The 22,802-nt window shown below is 42.4% G+C and overlaps 1 protein-coding gene across 1 annotated transcript in view; it reads left to right on the top strand.

Moving 5' to 3' along the window:
• LOC140736389 (double-strand-break repair protein rad21 homolog) overlaps nt 1-22,802 on the top strand; it is a 121,728-nt gene that overhangs the window by 18,263 nt on the left and 80,663 nt on the right. The window contains exons 6-8 of the mRNA XM_073062367.1: nt 7,322-7,510; nt 9,090-9,197; nt 12,688-12,801. Of these exons, the coding sequence (XP_072918468.1) occupies nt 7,322-7,510; nt 9,090-9,197; nt 12,688-12,801 (411 nt within the window). The remainder of the gene's footprint in view (nt 1-7,321; nt 7,511-9,089; nt 9,198-12,687; nt 12,802-22,802) is intronic.

The raw sequence follows: 22,802 nt of genomic DNA, 5'->3' as shown, positions 1-22,802 counted from the left end.
TCACTGGTCTATAATTTCCTGATCTATCTCTACTACCTCTTTTGAATAAGGGAGTAACACTTGCAAACTTCCAATCCTCCAGAACCTCCCCCATCGCCATTGATGATGCAAAGATCAGTGCCAGAGGCTTGGCAATCTCCTCCTTTGCTTCCCACAGTAACCTGGGTACATTTCATCCGGTTCTGGTGATTTATCCAACTTGAGGCTTTCCAAAAGCACCAGCACATCCTCTTTCTTGATGTCTATGTGCTCAAGTTTTTCAGTCTGCTTAAGTCATCCCTACAATTGCCAAGATCCTTTTTCATAGTGAATACTGAAGCGAAGTATTCATTAAGTGCCTCTGCTATCTCCTAGAACCATAGAACATTACAGCACAGAAACAGGCCTTTTGGCCTTTCTTGGCTGTGCCGAACCATTTTTCTGCCTAGTTCCACTGACTTGCACCTGGGCCATATCCCTCCATACACCTCTCATCCATGTACCTGTCCAAGTTTTTCTTAAATGTTAACAGTGAGCCCGCATTTACCACTTCATCTGGCAGCTCATTCCACACTCCCACCACTCTCTGTGTGAAGAAGCCCCCCCACCAATGTTCCCTTTAAACTTTTCCCCTTCACCCTTAACCCATGTCCTCTGGGTTTTTTTTCTCCCCTACCCTCAGTGGAAAAAGCCTGCTTGCATTCACTCTATCTATACCCATTATAATTTTATATACCTCTATCAAGTTTCCCCTCATTCTACTATGCTCCAGGGAATAAAGTCCTAACCTATTCAACTTTTCTCTGTAACTCAGTTTCTCAAGTCCTGGCAACATCCTTGTAAACCTTCTCTGCACTCTTTCAACCTTATTAATATCCTTCCTGTAACTCGGTGACCAAAACTGCACACAATACTCTAAATTCGGCCTCACCAATGCCTTATACAACCTCACCATAACATTCCAACTCTTATAGATAGATAGATAGATAGATAGATAGATACTTTATTCATCCCCAAGGGGAAATTCAATGTTCCTCCAGTATGATATCACATAAACACAAGACAGACCAAGACTAACTGACCAAAAAAACCACATAATTATAACATACAGTTACAACAGTGCAAAGCAATACCATAATTTGATAAGAGCAGACCATGGGCACGGTAAAAAAAAAGTCTCAAAGTCCCAGATAGCCCATCATCTCACGCAGATGGCAGAAGGAAGAAACCTCCAACGTGGCAAAACTTCCCGATGCAGCCTCTGGAAGCACCCGAGCACAGCCCAACTGTGAGTCCGTCCGAAAACTTCCGCCACTTATACTCAGTACTTTGATTTATAAAGGCCAATGTACCAAAAGCTCTCTCTACAACTCTATCTACCTGTGACGCCACTTTTAGGGAATTTTGTATCTGTATTCCTAGATCCCTCTGTTCTACTGCACTTTTCAGTGCCCTACCATTTACCTTGTATGTTCTACCTTGGTTTTTCCTTCCAAAGTGCAATACCTCACACTTATCTGTATTAAACTCCATCTGCCATTTTTCAGCCCATTTTTTCAGCTGGTCCAGATCCCTCTGCAAGCTTTGAAAACCATCCTCACTGTCCACTACACCTCCAATCTTTGTATCATCAGCAAATTTGCTGATCCAATTTATCACATTATCATCCAGATCATTGATATAGATGACAAATAACAACAGACCCAGCACTGATCCCTGTGCACACCACTAGTCACAGGCCTCCACTCAGAGAAGCAATCCTCTGGTTCCATTCACACTTTTCCACTGTCACACTTGATTAGTCCTTTTCTCTCACGTCTTATCCTTAATCCTGCTCGCCAAGGCCTTCTCATGGCCCCTTGTGGCTCTCTTAATTTCATTCTTAAGCTCCATCTTGCTGGCCTTACAGTATTGAGGAATTACTTGAGGAAATACGGTCTGCCTCAGGAATTGCTGCTGCAGTTCTACACTGCAGTCATTGAGTCTGTCCTGTGCACCTCCATTATTGTGTGGTTTGGAGCCGCCACCAAGCAGGATAGAACCAGACTACAGCGCACAGTGAGGACTGCCGAGCGCATCATTGGAGCCTCCCTGCCCTCTATTGTGGACCTGTACTCTTCCAGGTTGAAGAAGAGGGCGGGGAACATCATAAAGGACTCCTCCCATCCTGCGCACGGACTGTTTGATCTGCTTCCATCTGGTAGGCGCTTCAGATCCCTCCAGACTAAGACTAATAGGCACTGGAGAAGTTTTTCCCCTACTGCGGTCAGTTTGCTGAACAGTTAACTGCCGGTTAACTGTCGGCTAACTATTACTTGGATTGCACTACCTGTATGTATAATATATATTTTCATTTATATTTATCATTATTATTGTTATGAGCAGAGAGACAACATCTGCTGGAAGTAAATTCCTTGTATGTGCATAGGTACTTGGCGATTAAAGTCTGATTCTGATTCTAGATCTCTATCATGGCCTAGTTTTTTGAACCTTTCGTCTTATGGTCTTATGGTCTAAATGTTACCAGTAGGGGAGGAGGGGGAGACCTCAGTGATCCTCTTGGTGTTTTTCGGATTGTTCTATATTGTTCCATGCTTGCTTTCCTTTCGATGCATTGAGGATTTACGGAACAGTACGATTAGGCAGCTTGGCCGTTCATGTTTGGTGCAGCATTCATATAACAATTACAGCACGGAAACAGGCCTTCTCAGCCCTTCTAGTCTGTACCGAACGCTTACTTTCACCTAGTCCCTCTGACCTGCACTCAGCCCATAACCCTCCATTCCTTTCCTGTCCATATACCTATCCAATTTTACTTTAAATGACAATATCGAACCTGCCTCTACCACTTCTACTGGAAGCTCATTCCACACAGCTACCACTCTCTGAGTAAAGAAGTTCCCCCTCGTGTTACCCCTAAACTTTTGCCCCCTAACTCTCAACTCATGTCCTCTTGTTTGAATTTCCCCTACTCTCAATGGAAAAAGCCTATCCACGTCAACTCTATTTATCCCCCTCATAATTTTAAATACCTCTATCAAGTCCCCCTTCAACCTTCTACGCTCCAAAGAATAAAGACCTAATCACCCCATCATCCAGATCATTAATGTATATGACAAACAACATTGGACCTGGTACAGATCCCTGAGACACACCGCTAGTCACCAGCCTCCAACCTGATAGTTTTCCACTACTACTCTCTGGCATCTCCCATCCAGCCACTGTTGAATCTATTTTACTACTTCAATATTAATACCTAACGATTGAACCTTCCTAACTAACCTTCCTTGTGGAACCTTGTCAAAGGCCTTACTGAAGTCCATATAGACAACATCCACTGCTTTACCCTAGTCAACTTTCCTAGTAACCTCTTCAAAAAATTCAATAAGATTTGTCAAACATGACCTTCCACGCACAAATCCATGTTGACTGTTCCTAATCAGACCCTGTCTATCCAGATAATTATATATACCATCTCTAAGAATACTTTCCATTAATTTACCCACCATTGACGTCAAACTTACAGGCCTATAAATGCTAGGTTTACTCTTAGAAACCTTTTTAAACAACGGAACAACAAGAGCAATATGCCAAACCTCCGGCACTGTCCCCGTTTCTAGTGACATTTGAAATATTTCTGTCAGAGGCCCTGCTATTTCTACACTAACCTCCCTCAAGATCCTAGGGAATGTCCTGTCAGGACCTGGAGACTTATCCACTTCTATATTCCTTAAAAGCGCCAGGATTTCCTCTTCTTTAATCATCATAGTTTCCATAACTTCCCTACTTGTTTCTCTTACCTTACACAATTCAATATCCTTCTTAGTGAATACTGAAGAAAAGAAATTGTTCAAGATCTCCCCATCTCTTTTGGCTCCACACATAGCTGTCCACTCTGATTCTCCAAGGGACCAATTTTATCCCTCACTATCCTTTTGCTATTAATATAACTGTAGAAATCCTTTGGATTTATTTTCACCTTACTTGCCAAAGCAACCTCGTATCTTCTTTTAGCTTTTCTAATTTCTTTCTTAAGATTCTTTTTACATTCTTTATATTCCTCGAGCACCTCATTTACTCTATGCTGCCTATATTTATTGTAGATATATCTCTTTTTCCAAACCAAGTTTCCAATATCCCTTGAAAACCATGGCTCCCTCAAACTTTTAACCTTTCCTTTCAACCTAACAGGATCATAAAGATTCTGTACCCTCAAAATTTCACCTTTAAATAACCTCCATTTCTCTATTACATCCTTCCCATAAAACAAATTGTCCCAATCCACTCCTTCTAAATCTTTTCACATCTCCTCAAAGTTAGCCTTTCTCCAATCAAAAATCTCAACCCTGGGTCCAGTCCTATTCTTCTCCATAATTATATTGAAACTATTGACATTGTGATCACTGGACCCAAAGTGCACCCCAACACATACCTCTGTCACCTGACCTATTTCATTCCCTAACAGAAGATCCAACACTGCCCCTTCTCTAGTTGATACCTCTATGTATTGCTGCAAAAAACTATCCTGCACACATTTTACAAACTCCAAACCATCCAGCCCTTTTACAGTATGGGCTTCCCAGTCTATCTGTGGAAGATTAAAATCTTCCACCATCACAAACCTGTGCTTACTACAAATATCTGCTATCACCTTACAAATTTGCTCCACCAATTCTCGCTCCCCATTAGGTGGTCTATAATACACCCCTATAAGTGTTACTACACCTTTCTCATTCCTCAATTCCACCAAAATAGTCTCCCTAGATGAGCGCTCTAATCTATCCTGCCAGAGCACCGCTGTAATATTTTCTCTTGACAAGCAATGCATCACCTCCCCCTCTTGTCCCTCCAATTCTATCACACCTGAAGGAATGAAATCCAGGAATATTTAGTTGCCAATCACACCTCTCCTGCAACCATGTTTCACTAATAGCTACAATATCATATTTCCAGGTATCAATCCATGCTCTAAGCTCATCCACCTTTCTTACAATGTTCCTAGCATTAAAATAAATGTATTTAAGAAATTCTCCACCTCTTACTCTCTGTTTATCACTAACGGTGCAAACAACTTTACTATCTTTTTCTTCTGTCTCTCATACATCTGATCCTACACTCTGGTTCCCCTCTCCCCTTGTATCTAGTTTAAATCCACTGGAGCCTCTCTTGCAAACCTAACTGCAAGAATATTTGTCCCCCTCCAGTTCAGATGTAACCGTCAAACGTAAACCGTCCCGCTGGAACAGGTCTCACCTTCCCTGGAAATCTGCCCAATTTTCCATAAATCTGAAGCCCTCCCTCTTGCACCATGTCTTCAGCCATGTGTTGATCTGTGCTATCTTACCATTTCTAAACCCGCCTGCATGTGGCACTGGTAACAATCCTGAGATTGCTATCCTGGAGGTTCTGTCCTTTAACTTGGCGCATAACTCCCAAAACTCACCTTTCAGGACCTCCTCATTCTTCCTACCCATGGACCATGACAACTGGCTGCTCACCCTTCCTCTTGAGAATACTAAGAACTCGATCCGAGATAGCGCAGACCATGGCACCAGGGAGGCAACAGACCATCCAGGATTCTCGATCTCTTCCACAGAACCTCTTATCTGTCCCCTAACTATTGAATCCCCTATCACTACTGCACTCCTCTTTTCCCTCCTTCCCTTTTGAGCTGAGGGTCCAGTCTCAGTGTCAGAGACGCAACCACTGCAACTTGTCCCTGGTAGGTCGTCCCCATCAACAGTATCCAAAGTGATATACTTATTATTGGTGGGAACGGCCACAGGGGTGCTATGCTCATTCTGTCTATTCCCCTTCCCTCTCCTGACAGTCACCCAGCTACCTGTCTCCTAACTCTTAGAGGTGACTATCTCCTGTTTATTTCTGCCTCTGCCTCCCGAATGATCCGAAGTTCATCCAGCTTTGGCTCCAGTTCCCTAACACGGTTCACCAGGAGCTGCAGCTGGATGTACCTTTTGCAAGTGTAGTCATCAGGGACAATTGTGCTCACCCTGACTTCCCACATACTGCAAACGGAGCACTCGACTGCCCTAACTACTGCCTCCATTTCCTACTCCTAAGCTAATTAGATCAATTAAAGGAGCTTACCCGGCCTTACCTGAATGGGAGCAAGCTCATCCTCAGCCTCTGCTCGCCGAAGCCTCTCGAGCCAAAGCCTTCCTACTCTGTCTCCCTCCAATCTGTCGCCCACTCCGTTAATCTGCTCGCTTTTTAAATTCTGCTGCCTCACGGGCCGACTTTCATGTGCTTGCGCAGTCATGCTCCATTCAAACTTCAGTAAGATCACGGCTGCTCTACTTCCCTGTATTAACTCCTCATTCTTGATACTCTTAATATCTAAAAACATACTGATTTCCATATGGAATACACTTGGTCCCTGAGTTCCACAATCCTCTTTGGAGGATTCAAAAGATTCTCCAATGTCTAGCTGCAGAAATTTCTTCTCATCTCTGTTCTGAATAGATAACCCTTAGTTTAGGACTGTGACATCCCATCGACAGAAGACATCAGCTCCTCGTATACCATGTCAAATTCATATACTTCAGTGAGACTACACCTTATTCTTTTAAGCTCGATAGTATATAGGCTCTCTCTGCTTGCTGTTTCCCTAGCATTAAGCATAGTGACCATAATTCTATTCATTTTGAAATGGTTATGATAAAGGATAACACTGGTCTACAAGTTTGAGACCTAAGTTGGGGCAAGGACAACTTTGATGATATTAGACTAATGCTAGAGATAGTCAGTGGATCAGGCAGAGTTTCCAGAGAGAAAAAATAGTTAATGTTGCAGGCGTATAACTTTACAGCAGACAAATACAAACAGTTGTCAGCAGGTCAGGCAACATTTTGAAGGCAAAGAGATGGTCAGTATTTCAGGTCGAGACAGAATTGCTTGATTATCTACTCAAGATTGTGAAAAAGGACTTCTTACTCTTATAAGAATTTCAAGTTTTGCTTCCTTCAAAAACAAGTTGAGCTGGGCTGTCATTATCTGTCTTACGTCAAGTAGATATTTTATAAAATGGTAAATTTATTAGTTGACTGATAGCTATTATTTTGGAATTTCATGGTGTGTGATTATGAAACACCTGTTTAAGGAAAATGTAACACGGTCATATCTTCATGGTATCTGTCAATAAATCGTAAATATCTGTATTTGATTTTGAATGTCTGTCCATTTTAGTGTGAGTTACTTGCCTTCATTGTTAAACACAGTTTACATAAAGTATTTTTCATGTTCTCCTCAGAAATGATAAAGACTTCTGTGTGATATGGATAGTGAAAAATACAATTCTAAATGTACTTGTTTTCTTTGGCAGGTGATGGTTATGGGATGTTAGGGAATATTGGTATCCTGGATGACAATGTAATAAGCACAAGTGAATCATTGCTTCCTCAAACACCAGAAAATAATTCTGGTACTTCCATGAAAGGATTCATGTTAAGCTATGATAAAAACAGCTTTCAGAATGATGGATTTGGAGATGAGGGAGCAGCTTGTATGTTAGGTATGTTACATGTAATTTTGAGCTACATTTTAGTGGCTTGCTTCTTTCATCTGTTTCTGAACAAGTGAAACATTTGTGTTTTGAAAAACCACAAATAAATAATTGGTTAATAAATAGTGTAAACCTCTTAGGTGGGGATCATTATTTTATAATCTCAGAAAAGATGAGTAAAATCAAACCTCTGTTGATTGTATGTCTTGTCTGCATTTCCCCATTTTATATAAAAATAGTAATGGACAAAATCTAGTCTTGATTGTGCAGATTTATTTGTAGTGTCCATGGTTAGCCAGTTATAGAGCAGCCTGTAAATATTGGGGCAGATGGTCAGAAGTCATTTCTACAAGAAGACATTTGCATGATTTGCAATTCATTTGTGAGTGTATATTTGATACCTCTCGAACTGGTGTAGGGTTCATTGAACTACGGATATTACGGTAAATTTACAACAAAATTTAACCTATTTGTGAGTTGTGATTGATCCTTTGTTTAATCACTGCAATGCACAATCATAATTTATTGTAAATAAACAGGCTAGAAGTTTACATCGTGAAAATGTAGCAAGCAAATAGTATTTACAGTCATACTCACATTTAAAATAATTTATATTAAATACGTAGGATTCTAAAGCTTGAAGTTTTCACTCTGTCACTCTTCAGTGTTTAATATGTCTCCATTTACAGTACACTCCCTACTCAAACTTTGCAGTGCACTGCCTCACCATGTATGTGTACAATGGATTCCCATGATCCCATTATGAATATAAGATGTATATTTTAGAAAAGTGTGTTCACCAAAGTTTTACTGAGTTTTTTATTGAATATATGGTTAGAAATTCATCCCTGGTTACTATTGCTAAATGCCCATGCAAAAGTAAATGAAATAAATCTTTAAGGGAGAGTATAATCCATCCACATGACTGTATATGGTTATTGGCACTGCAGACTGGTGCTGCATTTAGAGATATTGATGCTTCAGATCAAGAAGTATATAGTATGTGCAGTCCATTAATGGATTCACTGCACAAACCAAATAAATTTAGTCCCTTTGCGAGACAAAATTGAGGCTATTTCACTTCCCAGTTTAAAACTCTATTCTTAATTTGACTGTAATCTCTAGCAATATTAATTTTCTTTTAAAATGATGTTACATTAAAGCAAAAAGGTACCAGGAAGGAGAAAGCAGAAAGGTAGCAGGAAGGAGAAGGCAGGACTTCCTGGAAACTGAAGAGTTGCAGGAAGAACAGCAAGGCACAGGGAAAAGGAGATGTGTTCATAAAATTTGATCAAGTAATCAAATGTGAGGAATTAGGGTGCAAGCGCACTCTCTGGTTCTCAGCTTCCTGAGTCCTTTTCTAGTTTCTTTTTTTCCAAAGATGAACCACCATAAACCTTCAATACCTATTACAACAGTATGGTTTGATTATGTGCTTGTCACCCAGATCTCTATAGTCTCTATGTGCCATTTCCCCTGATTTGAACATGTAATTTACGAAACAGGTGTAACAGTAAATCCAAAGGTTTGTGATTAAGTCATGTAGAGGCGTCTTTCCTGTAAGGACTGAAGTTCATTTTATTTTCAGAGGAGCTTCTCAGTGGTGAAGCCGAGGATCCTTTTGTGGATTTTACAGACACTAGCAGTAGCAATATTAAAGACCTAGCAAATCTGAAGCTACAAACTGTTAAGGCTGGTAAGGCAGCTGTCTAATGCATTAGTATTCCCTGCTTATTTTTCTACAGTTGTATTCACACATTTTAAAAATCATTTGTCTTAGATATGCAGGATATTTATGCAGTTTGTTTAAATACTAACCCATTCAATGAAACCTTTTAATAAGCTACTGACTTCGTTCTGGCTATTTAATAGACTTAATGGAACAAGAGGAGAAGGTTGTTACCCTCTTGTGCCTGTTTTGTTCATTTAGATCTTTGATGATCTGCTGTTCTTCAATTCTATTTACTCTCTTTAGTTCAGTATCTTTTAATAGTATTAAAATCCTCACACAATTCCATTAATCTTTATTTAATGTGTGGAATTGTAGGCTTTAATCAAGCTATTTTACATACTCCACCTATAAGATATATTTTTAAACCATGAAATCTTCCATACCACAGGAAGTGCCTTTGACTAATTAGCCAATATATCAAAATGTTGGCAGTTCTTTTCCATTATCTTCTATTTATTGAGATTAATGGATGAGGAATCATGAGAAGTGCACCAGTGATATTTCTTTTGAGCATTTTCTTGCATTCCCAGTCCTGCATGTACTCATGGACAGTATTGAACATTGGTTAGATTTTAGAAGAATGGGTGATAGCTATTCTGAGAACAAAAGGCTAGTAGCAGAACTCTTATATGGAAAAATTAAAACTTTATAATCTTGAAACACAAAGTCCTTAATTAATATCTCTTTTTTACTGTGGAGAAGGACATGAAGATTTTGAAATTACAACAAGTAAATGAGGAGGCCTTGGGGATAGTTTGCATTAAAGTAGAGGAGGTACTGGATGTCTTAAAAGAAATGTAGGTAGACAAATTTACAGAGCCTGACTGGGTTTATCCAAGAACCTTATTGCTAAGAATGTAGCAGAGGTGATCTTATAAAGGTACGTAGATAGGGAGAATGCACTCAGCCTATTCCCCAGTGTTGGAGAATAGCCAAATGTGCTGGCATCGGAGAGGGTCCAGAGGAGGTTCATGAGAATGATTCCATAGGGTTAACATATGAGGAGCTCTTGATGGCTCTGGGCCTGTACTCACTAGAATTTAGAAGAATGAGGGGGAGGGATGTGGAGAGGATGTTTCCTATAGAGGGTGAGTCTAGGCCAGACGGCACAGCCCTACGATAGAGCCATGACCATTTAGAACATAGATGAGGAGGAGAAATTCCTTAAGCCACATGGCGGTGAATCTGGAATTCATTGCCATAGATGGCTGTGGAGGCCAAGTCATTGGGTATATTTAAAGTGGAGGTAAATAGGTTCTTGATTAATTATGGCATCAAACCTTATGGCATCACTTTATGAGGAGAATGGGGTTGAGAAGGATAATAAATCAGCCGTGATGGAATGTTGTAGCTGACTCAGTGGGCTGATTCTATCTTATGGCATGGGGTTAACATGAGAGGGGAAAGACTTGTGGGAAAATTTTCTATTGAAAAGCTGGTTTGTATGTCCTGATGAAGGGTCTCAGCCTGAAACATCAGCTGTTTACTCTTTTCCATAGATGCTGCCTGGCCCGGTGAGTTTCTCCAGCATTTTGTCTGTGTTGTTTGGATTTCCAGCATCTGCAGTTTTTCTCTTGTTTGTGATTGTACACATATGGAATGAGATGCCAGAGGAATGGCTGAGGCAGGTACAGTAAAGACTTATAACAGACAGTTGGATAGGTACATAGATGAAAAGCTTTAGAAGTTTATGAGCTGGACTCTGGCAAATGGGACTAATTTGGATGGGACATCTTGGTCAACATGGACCAATGGGGCTGACGAGCCTGTTTCTGTGCTGTACAACTCTGACTGAACAAGGTGTTTGGCTACTATCATGGGCATGCACATATATGCAGTAATAATGGTGGAAAATAATTGGTTTAGTCCAATCCCTTTATCTATAAACAGTTGTCACAAGTGTATTTAGGCGAGCCTGTTTATTGAGTTCATGCTTTGATGATAGTGTAAACATTAAATTATTTGCCACTTTCTGTAGGATACAGTACATATTTTATTTTGTTTGGATGGAAAAAGAAAGGGTAAGAATGGTAGATGAAACTGAAGTAGACATGGACAAGTAGTACCTGGCACTGGTCTGCAGTGTTAATAATGCTAACATGAATTGTTCTGAGAAATTCTGTCTTGGTATTCTGCAATTTATCATGGAAGCAGTTAGTGAATTTTATCAAATGCTGAATCCAGACTGTCAACCAAATATTGGTGTGCAACAGACCACCAGTCCCTGTAATGAACTGCCTGAGATGTAACAAGAATCATGTCCATTCTTTCAGACATTTAGTCTGAAACTGCCTTTAGCTCAGGTAAAAAGCATTGGTTTCTTAGAGACATTGAGACCTTTTGGGGCCTGGGTTATGCAGTCTGATTTATACAACAATATAAAACTTAGATAACAACACACACAAAATGCTGGTAGAACACAGCAGGCCAGGCAGCATCTATAGGGAGAAGTGCTGTCGATGTTTCGGGCCGAGACCCTTCGTCAGGACTAACTGAAAGGAAAGATAGTAAGAGATTTGAAAGTAATGGGGGGAGGGGGAAATGCGAAATGATAGGAGAAGACAGGAGGGGTGGGATGAAGCTAAGAGCTGGAAAGGTGATTGGCGAAAGTGATACAGAGCTGGAGAAGGGAAAGGATCATGGGACGGGAGGCCTCAGGAGAAAGAAAGGGGGGGGAAGCACCAGAGGGAGATGGAGAACAGGCAAATAACTAAATATGTCAGGGATGGGGTAAGAAGGAGAGGAGGGGCATTAACGGAAGTTAGAGAAGTCAATGTTCATGCCATCAGGTTGGAGGCTACCCAGCCAGTATATAAGGTATTGTTCCTCCAACCTGAGTTTGGATTCATTTTGATAATAGAGGAGGCCATGGATAGACATATCAGAATGGGAATGGGACGTGGAATTAAAATGTGTGGCCACTGGGAGATCCTGCTTTTTCTGGTGGACCGAGTGTAGGTGTTCAGCGAAACGGTCTCCCAGTCTGCGTCGGGTCTCACCAATATATAAAAGGCCACACCGGGAGCACCGGACGCAGTATACCACACCAGCCGACTCACAGGTGAAGTGTCGCCTCACCTGGAAGGACAGTCTGGGGCCCTGAATGGTGGTGAGGGAGGAAGTGTAAGGACAGGTGTAGCACTTATTCCGTTTACAAGGATAAGTGCCAGGAGGGAGATCGGTGGGAAGGGATGGGGGGGATGAGTGGACAAGGGAGTCGAGTAGGGAGCGATCCCTGTGAAAAGCAGAAAGAGGGGGGGAGGGAAAAATGTGTTTGGTAGTGGGATCCCATTGGAACTTATATGACAGTTTTTGAGCACATGCAAGGAGCTGCACTCAGTTATTTTAATCACTATCAATTGTGCCATGGCTCTCTTTTCAGGGGCACATACAGTGAAAATTACGTGAAATTTTGAAGATGTTTTAAAATATTCACATTTGATCAATTTAATAGGTGATTCAGATGTTCCTGGTCCATTACTTCAGATGGCGAGTGCTGTAGGTGATGAAACCACTCTGCTGTGCAATGAAGAGGAATGTTTTACCTTGCAGCCAATTGATACCACTGGTTAGTTACACTTCTTTCTGTAAACCACTTTATCCACAGTTGGGTCTGTTCTTTCGTTTCCTGCTGTAACTAATGGTTTTCCTGTTTTAAGTTAATGATCTTGTGTCAGAATTATTGCTAAATAGTCACCATCCTACATTTTTGATAAGTTCCCTGGACATTCCATTTCCAGTTTTTAAGAGGATTTCTTTGCTGTCTCAGGGATAGGATGTATATATATATTTTTTTCTGTCTTTACTGCATAGCAGTGGTAAGCCATTGCCTCCATGAAAACATAAGAACATTATGTCTATGAATTTCTAAGGAAGTTATTAAATTAAGGAATCAATTCTCTTCCATTTTTAGTTTTAAATACTCAAATTACAGACATTGATGAGAATTTTTTTCCAAACATAGCCTGGGTGTTATTACAGAAGCTAAATGCATATCATCTATTCATTATTACAGGTAATTGTTATGAAATTATCTCTTGGATTCTGGAGTTGATGAGCTGAGTTGTATAATAAATGTCTTTGATATTCATGCTCATTAGTAGTGACCTGGATAATTCTATTTCCATTCTAACCTTGCAGCTTCCTGAATGCATTTGTGAATAGTTTTGCAATGGTTTCTCAGAATGATTGCTTCTCATTAAGTGAATAGACTAAGTTAAGAATAAATAGAAGGGTGTTTATATTATAAGGTGAGCCTTCCAATAGATTTTTTTTTGCTTTACTTAACTTCAGTAAAAATAAACCAGTAAGTGACAACCAGTTATGGCTGACAAATGAGAAATTCTGCAGATGCTGGAAATCTAGAGCAACACTTGCTGGAGGAACTCAGCAAGTCAGGCAGCATCTATGGAGAGGAATAACCAGTTGATATTTCATGGTGAAACCCTTCATCAGGACTGGAAAGGAAGAGGGAAGACACCAAAATATAAAGGTGGCAGGGGGAGGGGTGAAGGGAAGGAAGATAGATAGAAGGTCATAGGTAAAGCTAGATGGGTAGGAAAGGTAAAGGGCTGTAGGGAAAGGAATCTCAGAGATTAGACTTCGCAGGGTGTCGAAACAGAATCTGAAGTACTGTATATTTATCAAATCCTTCACTTTTACTTCTGTATTCCGTGCATTAAGGCTATACAAAAATCTCTGTGGTTGGTGCGGGGAAGTGTAAATTTGCATCACGTCTGATTCAGTCATAATAGATGCACAGCTGATCCTCGATGCATATCAATGATATTCAGTCCTGTTATTCACATGTCACTGTTCTCAAAACAGTGAGAAACCTAAACCTAAATGGCATGCAATATTTTTTGAGAACTCTGATTTCCACTGACTCTACTTGTGCAAAATCTTGATGATCTTAATTGTACTGAAGCACCTCAACGGTGTTTTTATCTGAAAATTTAGCTAGATAAACCGATAACAGGCAGCAAGTGTACCTGGAGTAGAGTTGTTCAACTTACCAAACATGATTTCTGCCAAATTGGAGAGAGATGATTGTTGCCACCACCTGGGTTATGAAGATTACAGCAAGGTACCATTGTGATATTCAATGAATTGTGGCATCGGTGTTGTTTAATGAGGAAGCCCATATTGTGATACATTGATAGCAAATTATGCAATGAATTTTATATGTCATAAGTGATCTATCTTATAAATAAGGAGTTACACATTTGAGAAGAAGGAAATTTAATTCTCTGAGGACAATGAATCTTTAAAATTATCTATCCTAGAGAATTGTGGAGACTGAATCCTTGAAAATATTAACATTAAGAGAGAAAAATCTTTGATCTATAAAGAAATTATGGATTATAGGCAACAGTGGGGGAAGTGTGTCATGGTCCCTTCTGGCAATCGTCCACCTGGCTATTTTCCTCAGGAATTGGGCCTCAATCACCTTGTTTAGTTCCCAATCATTCCCAGGTTCCACTAACTACAAACACCTGCTTTCCATCAGCAAATGCAGTATAAAAACCCTGTGACCACTACAAGGAGCTGCCAGTTCGTTGGTTGACTCCGGTGTGAGTAATCTCGTTCCATGATTCTTAGGACTATCAGTTCTAAGTCTAGCATCACTCCTGGATACCAACTCCAGGCTCGCTATGTAAATTGCGCCTCCCAACTCTGCCTCCACGCCTGTGTTCTGCACTTGGGTTCATCCACTTCCACGCTTGTATAACAGAATGAACTGGCCATAATGAACCCAGTGGACACAAATCCCCTGAAACAAGCCCTTGCTAGCCAGGACTCCCTACTGGGCTTGCACGATCAGCTGCTCTGGGAAGTCATGGAGAACCTCTGTTCCCTGTCAGTAGATGTAAGAAAGGTCAGTGAACAGGTCAACTGAGTATCCGCCCATCTTACCCCGTCGACTCCGGGAACTCTATCTGACCAGCCCGGACAGCCTGTAGTGACAATGCCCGATGCATCAACAACTCGTCTGCCAAGTGAGCCGAACGTACCTGAACCAGAACCCTATGCCGGAGATCTGGGGAAGTGCTGGGCTTTTCTATTTCAATGCTTCTTGGTGTTTGAGCAGCAGCCATCCACGTATGCCATGGACAGATCAAAAATAGCTTACATTATGGAGTTGTTTTGAGGAAATGCCTTAGCATGGGCCACCGTGATTTGGGATGATCAGCCAGAGGCCTGCTCTTCCTTTCCCACATTCATCTCAGAAATGAATTCATCTCAGAGTTTTGACCATCCAGTCCGAGGTAAAAATGCCGCCAAGCGTCTACTCATCCTCCGTCAAAGCTCACGCAGTGTTACCGAATACTCCGTGGAATTCCGGATGCTAGCGGCCGACTTGGGCTGGAATGATGAGGCACTCCAGGAGGTATTCCTGCAAGGCCTCTGTGACAAGGTAAAGGACAAGTTGGTGGCTAGGGATGACATTAACAGCCTGGATTCAGTGATCTCCCTAGCTACCAGGCTGGACAACTGACTCCGAGAACGTCTGATAGAGAAGACTGGTTTCCCTGTTCCTCGGGCCATCCCATGGTCCACCTTACCTTCTTCAACCAGCACTAACCTCTCTTCCCCTTCTGTTCCTCGCAGATCTCCTGCTCCTACTGTTCTAGTGGGTCCGACGACACTCCCTTCAGCCCCCCAGACTCGGATGCAGATCCTGGCTACTGAGGGCAATCTGCTGGATGAGGACATAGTCTCCCAGGCTGGAATACCTTGTGAGCTGCTAACTACACCCTTGGAGGCCCGGGCCCTGGATGGAAAACTGCTGACTGGGGTCACCCACTGTACGCTTACCCTGACCTTTATCCTATCCGGCAACCATCGGGAGGAGGTATGGTTCAGTCTCATTCGTTCACCTCAAGCCCTGGTAGTTCTAGGGTAACAATGGCTGATCCAACACAATCCCCACATCAACTGGTCTACTGGGAGGATAGCCAAATGGAGCCAGTCTTGCCACGTCAACTGTCTGCGGTCAGCCCCATCTCCCAGGGAAGCTACCGCGACCCCACCTGTCCCGGAACCCCTGGATTTGTCCCGAGTCCCGACAGAGTACCATGACCTGGGACCAGTATTCAGTAAACAACGGGCTCTTTCCCTGCCTCCGTACCGCCCATATGATTGTGCCATTGACCTTCTCCACGGGGCCTTGAACCCACCAGTCGACTTTTTAACCTATCCCGACCGGAGAGAGAGGCCATGGAGAAATACATCAGCGAGTCCCTTGCGGCGGGCATTATCAGACCTTCATCTTCCCCAGTAGGCATCAGTTTCTTCTTTGTAGAAAAGAAGGATGGGTCGCTTCGTCCTTGTATTGATTACAGAGGCCTAAACAGTATAATGGTTAAGAACAAGTACCCTTTACCCCTCATTAGTAAGGCTTTTGAACCACTGCATGGAGCCACCATCTTCTCAAAGCTAGACCTTCGGAACGCATACCAATCAGTCAGGGAGAGGGAGGGGGACGAGCGGAAGACGGCCTTTAGTACACCTCTGGGCCACTTCGAATATTTGGTCATGCTGTTTGGCCTCACCAGTGCTCCTGCAGTTTTTCAAGCCCTCATTAATGACATACTGAGGGTCTTTATTAATCGGTTCGTATTCATTTACCTCGATGATATCCTGATATTTTCAAGCACCCCGCCCCAAGAACATGTTCACCATGTCCGTCAGGTCCTCCAGAGACTATGGGAAAGCTAATTATTTGTGAAGGTGGAGAAATGTGAGTTCCACATTCCTTCGGTCAGCTTCCTAGGTTATATCATTGAGAGCGGGCAGGTGAGAGCAGACCCCAAGAAGATTCGGGCAGTGGATGAATGGCCTAGGGTCATGACCTGCAAACAACTTCAGCGATTCCTGGGGTTTGCAAATTTCTACCGCCGATTTATCAGAGACCATAGTCGAGTGGCAGCCCCCCTTACCTGGCTTACCTCGCCTACTACCCCCTTCTGTTGGGTCTCTGAAGCTGACTCGGTGTTCACCGGCCTGAAGAGGTGGTTCACCACTGCTTCCATCCTGGTTCATCCAGATCCAGTCCGTCAATTCATTGTCAAGGTGGACGCCTCTGACTCCGGGATAGGAGCAGTCCTGTCCCAATGATCAAGTTCAGACAAAAAGCTTCACCCCTGTGTCTTCTATGCTCGCCGTCTGTACACCACCAAGCGGAATTACAACATGGGGAATCGAGACCTCCTGACGGTCAAACTAGCATTGGAAGAATGGAGGCACTGGCTGGAGGGGGCAGAACAACCGTTTGTGGACCTGGCGATTGCCTATATGTGCCCGTTTCCATCAGGTCTCAGGTTCTTGAATGGGGGCACACGTCTCGGTTCGCCTGCCAGCCCGGGAGTGATCGGACCCTAGTGCTCCTGAAAAAACACTTTTGGTGGCCGTCCATGGAGGCGGATACCCATTCCTATGTCTCGGCATGTTCCATCTGTGCCTGGGGAAAAGCCGCTCATCGGCCACCTGCAGGTCTACTTCGTCCTCTGCCTGTCCCTGGTCGTTTCTGGGCACACATCGTCCTAGACTTCGTCACCAGTCTACCCCCTTCACATGGGAACATCATACTCACCGTCGTAGACCGGTTCTCCAAGGCGGTGCACTTTGTAGCCCTCCCTAAACTCCCTTCTTCTCAAGAAACCGCAGATCTTCTCGTCTGCCTCGTCTTCCACCTCCACGGAATCCCCGCAGACATCGTCTCTGATTGAGGTCCTCAGTTCATCTCACAGGTATGGAAGGCCTTCTGTCAAGCCTTAGGTGCATCCAGCTTCCACCCCCAGACGAATGGGCAGACGGAACGGGTCAACCAAGACCTGGAGGTGACGTTACGTTGTGTAACAACAAACAACCCCTCGACCTAGAGCAACCACTGCTCATGGGTTGAGTATGCCCACAACTCTCTAGTAAGCTTGGCCATTGGAAGGTCTCCATTTGAGTGTTCCCTGGGGTACCAATCCCTGCTGTTTCCTGCGCAGGAAGAGGAGATTGCGGTATCATCGGTTCAGGACCATATTGATCATGCCTTAAGGTGTGGGAGGAGACATGCTCAGCTCTACTCAGATCAGCAAAACGTAATAAGAAGACAGCTGACCAACACTGGACTCCGGCGCCTGAGTACCAACCGGGGCAGATGGTGTGACTTTCATCCAAGGACATCCCGTTGAAGAACGAGCATAGGAAACTCGCCCCTTGCTTCCTGGGACCATTCAAGGTCGAAAGTGTTATTAATCCCGCAGCGTCCCGCCTAAAATTGCCAAGATCCACGCGCATGCACCCGACTTTTCATGTTTCCCAGTTAAAGCCAGTCTCTGTCAGCCCCTTGTGTCCCCCAGCTGAGACTCCCCCATCTGCCTGTAGCATCGACCATCCAGCATACACCGTCCGAAGACTACTGGATGTGCGCCGTAGGGGCAGGGGTCTCCAATACCTGGTAGACTGGGAAGGGTACGGTCCAGAAGAGCGTTCCTGGGTCCCCCGCTCCTTCATCCTAGACCCTTCCCTCATCCAGGATTTTCATCAGGACCATCCAGACAGGCCTGGAGGCTCCCGTTGAGGGAGGGGTACTGTCATGGTCCCTTCTGGCAATCGCCCACCTGGCTATTTTCCTCAGGAATTGGGCCTCAATCACCTCGTTTAGTTTCCAATCATTCCCAGGTTCCACTAACTACAAACACCTGCTTTCCATCAGCAAATACAGTATAAAAACCCTGTGACCACTACAAGGAGCTGCCAGTTCGTTGGTCGACTCCGATGTGAGTAACCTTGTTTCATGGTTCTTAGGACTGCCAGTTCTAAGTCTAGCATTGCTCCTGGATACCGACTCTACGCTAGCTACGTAAATAACACCTCCCGACTTTGCCTCCACGCCTGTGTTCTGCATTTGGGTTCGTCCACTGCCACACTCATGTAACAAAGTGATCTGAGGTTGTGATCAGATTACCCTGACCTTACATGACCATATGGCCTATTTCCACTCTGGTTATGTTCATGTCTAAATTAGATGCCTTTGTGAATAAACAGATTAGATTAACTGTGCTGACAATCTGGCAGTGTTTTGATATATAAATCTTAATAAAAACTCTAAAAGGAACTATAGATGCTGAGAGTCTGAAATTAGAACAGAAAATGCTGGAAATGCTCAGCAGCTGAGGCAGAATCTATGGAAAGAGAAATGATTAATGCTTCAGTTATCTTGTGCTGCTGTTTCCCAAAACAATTTGAGGACAGTTTTTGTTTACTCTTCTGGCTTGATACAGAGCCAGAAGAGTAAACTTGGTACAGAGGAGGTTCATGAGGATGATTCCAGGAATGAAGGGGTTAGCATATGAGGAGTGCCTGGCAGCTTTGGGCCTGTACTCACTGGAATTTAGAAGAATGCTTGGGGATTTCATCGAAACCTACTGAATGCTATCAGCACTAGATAAGGTGCATACGAAGAGGATGTTTCCTATAGTGGGAGTATCCAGAAATAGGGGACACAGCCTCAAAATTGAGGGGCAACCTTTTAGAACAGAAGAAAGGAAGAATTTTTTATTAGCCACAGAGTGGTGAATCTGGTATGCTTTACCACAGACTGTGGTAGAGGCCAAGTCTGTGGGTATACATAAAGTGGAAGTTGATAGATTCCTGATTGGTCGGGGCATCAAGGGATATGGTGGGAGGGCAGGTGTATGGGGTTGAATGGGATCTGGGATCAGCCATGATGAAATGTCAGAGTGGACTTGATGGGCTGAATGGCCTAATTCTGCTCCTATGTCTTAGGGTCTTATGGTAAGAGTAAAAATATAAATTAGCTGATGACACAAAAATTGGTGGAATTGTAGATAGTAACAAAGGGACATGCACTTACTGGAAAGTATGGCGGAGCAGTGACAGAATTTATTTACTTAAGTGTAATGCATTTTGGGACATCAAATACCGACAGAGCATATACAGTTAATAGCAGGGACTGTAGGGGTACTGATATAGAGGGACCCTAGGCTACAAGTAAGTAGCTCAGTGAAAATGGTGACATATACATACTTTGATAATAAACTTACTTTGAAAAGGTGGATAGGATAACAAAGACATTCAGCTTCATAGGCTGAGGTATTGAGTATGAGTTGAGAAATCTTACAGATTGTAGGTTTATAGAGCAAGAATACAAATCCTTCATTCCAATTCAGTCAGGTTGCAGCTGTACAAAACATTGGTTAGGCTACAGTTGCCACACTACAGGAAGGATGTATAAGGTTCAAAATACTGCAATTTTGGGAAATTTGAAGTAAGAGTATAAAGGTTGTGTAAATACTCAGCAATCCAGAAGGCCTTTGTGGAGGAAACATTAACATTTCAGGTCACTTTAGCTGTTACTCTTCCAGTCAATAACCAGGTGTCTGGATAATTCAATGTTGTGAAATGTACAACAGATGTATTTCCTGATAGGCACATTGCTAAGTTTTCCTGCTCAGACCAAGCATCTGAATCTTTGCTTGAAGAGTCCAATAATGTGCTGTGAAAGGATTTGGTAGTGCCAGATTTTGAGTTGTATCTGGTTAAGATTTGTGAAGGTAGATTTGTGGAGAGTGCCCGTTGCTCAATGGCAACCTTCCTGTCTTGCTGCTCCTAAGGTTGAACATCAGAGACAATGGACAATCTTATTTATAGATAATGATGTTAAAGGATACTATCAGAACGAGCTATTCAAGTGCAAAAAGATTTGTGTGTTTGTTTTATCGACTACACAAAAGCATTTGATAAAGTGAAGCACAATAAGTTATTTGAAATATTACAGGAAACTCTAGATCTAGATTTGAAAGACCTCTGCCTAATCAGAAATGTGTACTGGGAACAAACTGCCACTGTAAGAATAGATGGAGAAGTGAGTCAGTTTATGAAAATCAAGAGAGGCATTAGATAAAGGTGTGTTTTCTCCCCTGATTTGTTTAATGTGTACAGTGAATCAATATTACAAAAAATCAGAGACATCTTGGGAATCAAAGTTGGTGGTGAAAACATCAATAATTTCAGATATGCGGGTGACATTATTAATTGCAAGTACGGAGGAAGAGCTACAAAACTTAATTGATATAGTTGTTGACGAAAGTGCAAAAATGGGTCTATCTACCAGTTGCAAAAAGACAATGTATGGTGATAACCAAAAAGAAGGAGAATCCTATCTGCAGGCTAAGAATAAATGGGGAAGGCATAAAGCAAGTAAAGAACTTTTGCTACTTAGAAAACTGGGTGATATCAGATGGCAGGTGTGACATGGGCATCAAAAGAAGAATAGGGATGGCAAAAGACACCTTTACGAGAATGAAGAGTATACTGACCAACACTAAACTAGGCATGACAACCCCCCTCAGAGTACTGAAATGTTACATTTATCCAGTTATGTTATATGGCTCAGAATGTTGGACAATATCTAGTAACATGAGGAAACAAATTGAAGCAGCTGAGATGTGGTTTTTGAAGAGGATGCAAAGAATATCATGGACAAAACAAATATCTAATGAGGATGTCATGAACAGAGCAAGCACACAAAGAGAAATAATGTATGAGATCATGAAAAGGCAACGTGACTTCATTGGGCATGTGATTAGAAAAGAGGAGTCAGAATGCACAGTAATTATGGGAAAGATTGAAGGAAGAAAGCAAAAGGAAGGCAAAGACAAAGACAAATTATGATGGAGACAGCAGCCAGAGAACTGGAAATGAATACCAATGAATTGATCCACTTGACCCGAAACAGGAGAGTGTGAGCCAGTGTCAAAGCTCAAACTAGGCATGGCACCCAATGATGATGTGTGCTGCTCCCTGGTTACGTGGCATAATCATTATATCTCGACATTAATTTAGTGGTAATTATTTCTGTAGTAATTTAGCTTTTTTTATTTGAATATCAATACCTGATGTTCTATTGCTGTAATGGCCACATGTACATGTGCACAATCAGTCATACAAGAGAGCTCACCATAGACCCAGCTCCATCCTTTCCATTGTTGACATCAGTAGTAAAGGTGATGCATTGCTTGGTCAGGCATAAAGGATGTGGGGCAAGTAAATGCAATTGTAAACTGAAGATGTTTGCAGATGCTGATGTTCACTGTTGTACACTAAATGGATCCAATGGTGTACAAAATCAGTACAGTATAGTTTTTTTTGAAGGCTGCTGTTAAAGTATGCTTCCCGGACAAAGAAATTTCATGTATGTATGTGATGGCCTTTAGAAAGAAGACAGCTTTTGGTAGATAAAGGTAAGTTTTATATTCTAGTCCTAGTTTACTAGGTATGCTTTGTTTTTCCTAACTTATACTGAGCTGCTTGGCCATTGATGGTTGTGTCCATCTACTGCTTTTGTTATTCTGTTTCCTCCCTCAAATTTTCCTCTGTACAGAAAGAAGAAATAATAATGACTTCAAAAAGAAGACCTTTATTTAAAGATGAATAAGGAAATGTAAAAATTCCATCTTATAGAATCATAGAGCATTACAGCACAGGAGGAGACAAATTGGCCCACCTAGTCCATACTGAACCATTTTTCTGCCTAGTTCCATTGACCTG

Source organism: Hemitrygon akajei, chromosome 11, assembly GCF_048418815.1.
Source record: "Hemitrygon akajei chromosome 11, sHemAka1.3, whole genome shotgun sequence".
Lineage (NCBI taxonomy): Eukaryota > Metazoa > Chordata > Chondrichthyes > Myliobatiformes > Dasyatidae > Hemitrygon > Hemitrygon akajei.
The sequence above is the reverse complement of the archived record's forward strand: the minus strand, read 5'-3'. Positions and strand labels throughout refer to the sequence as shown.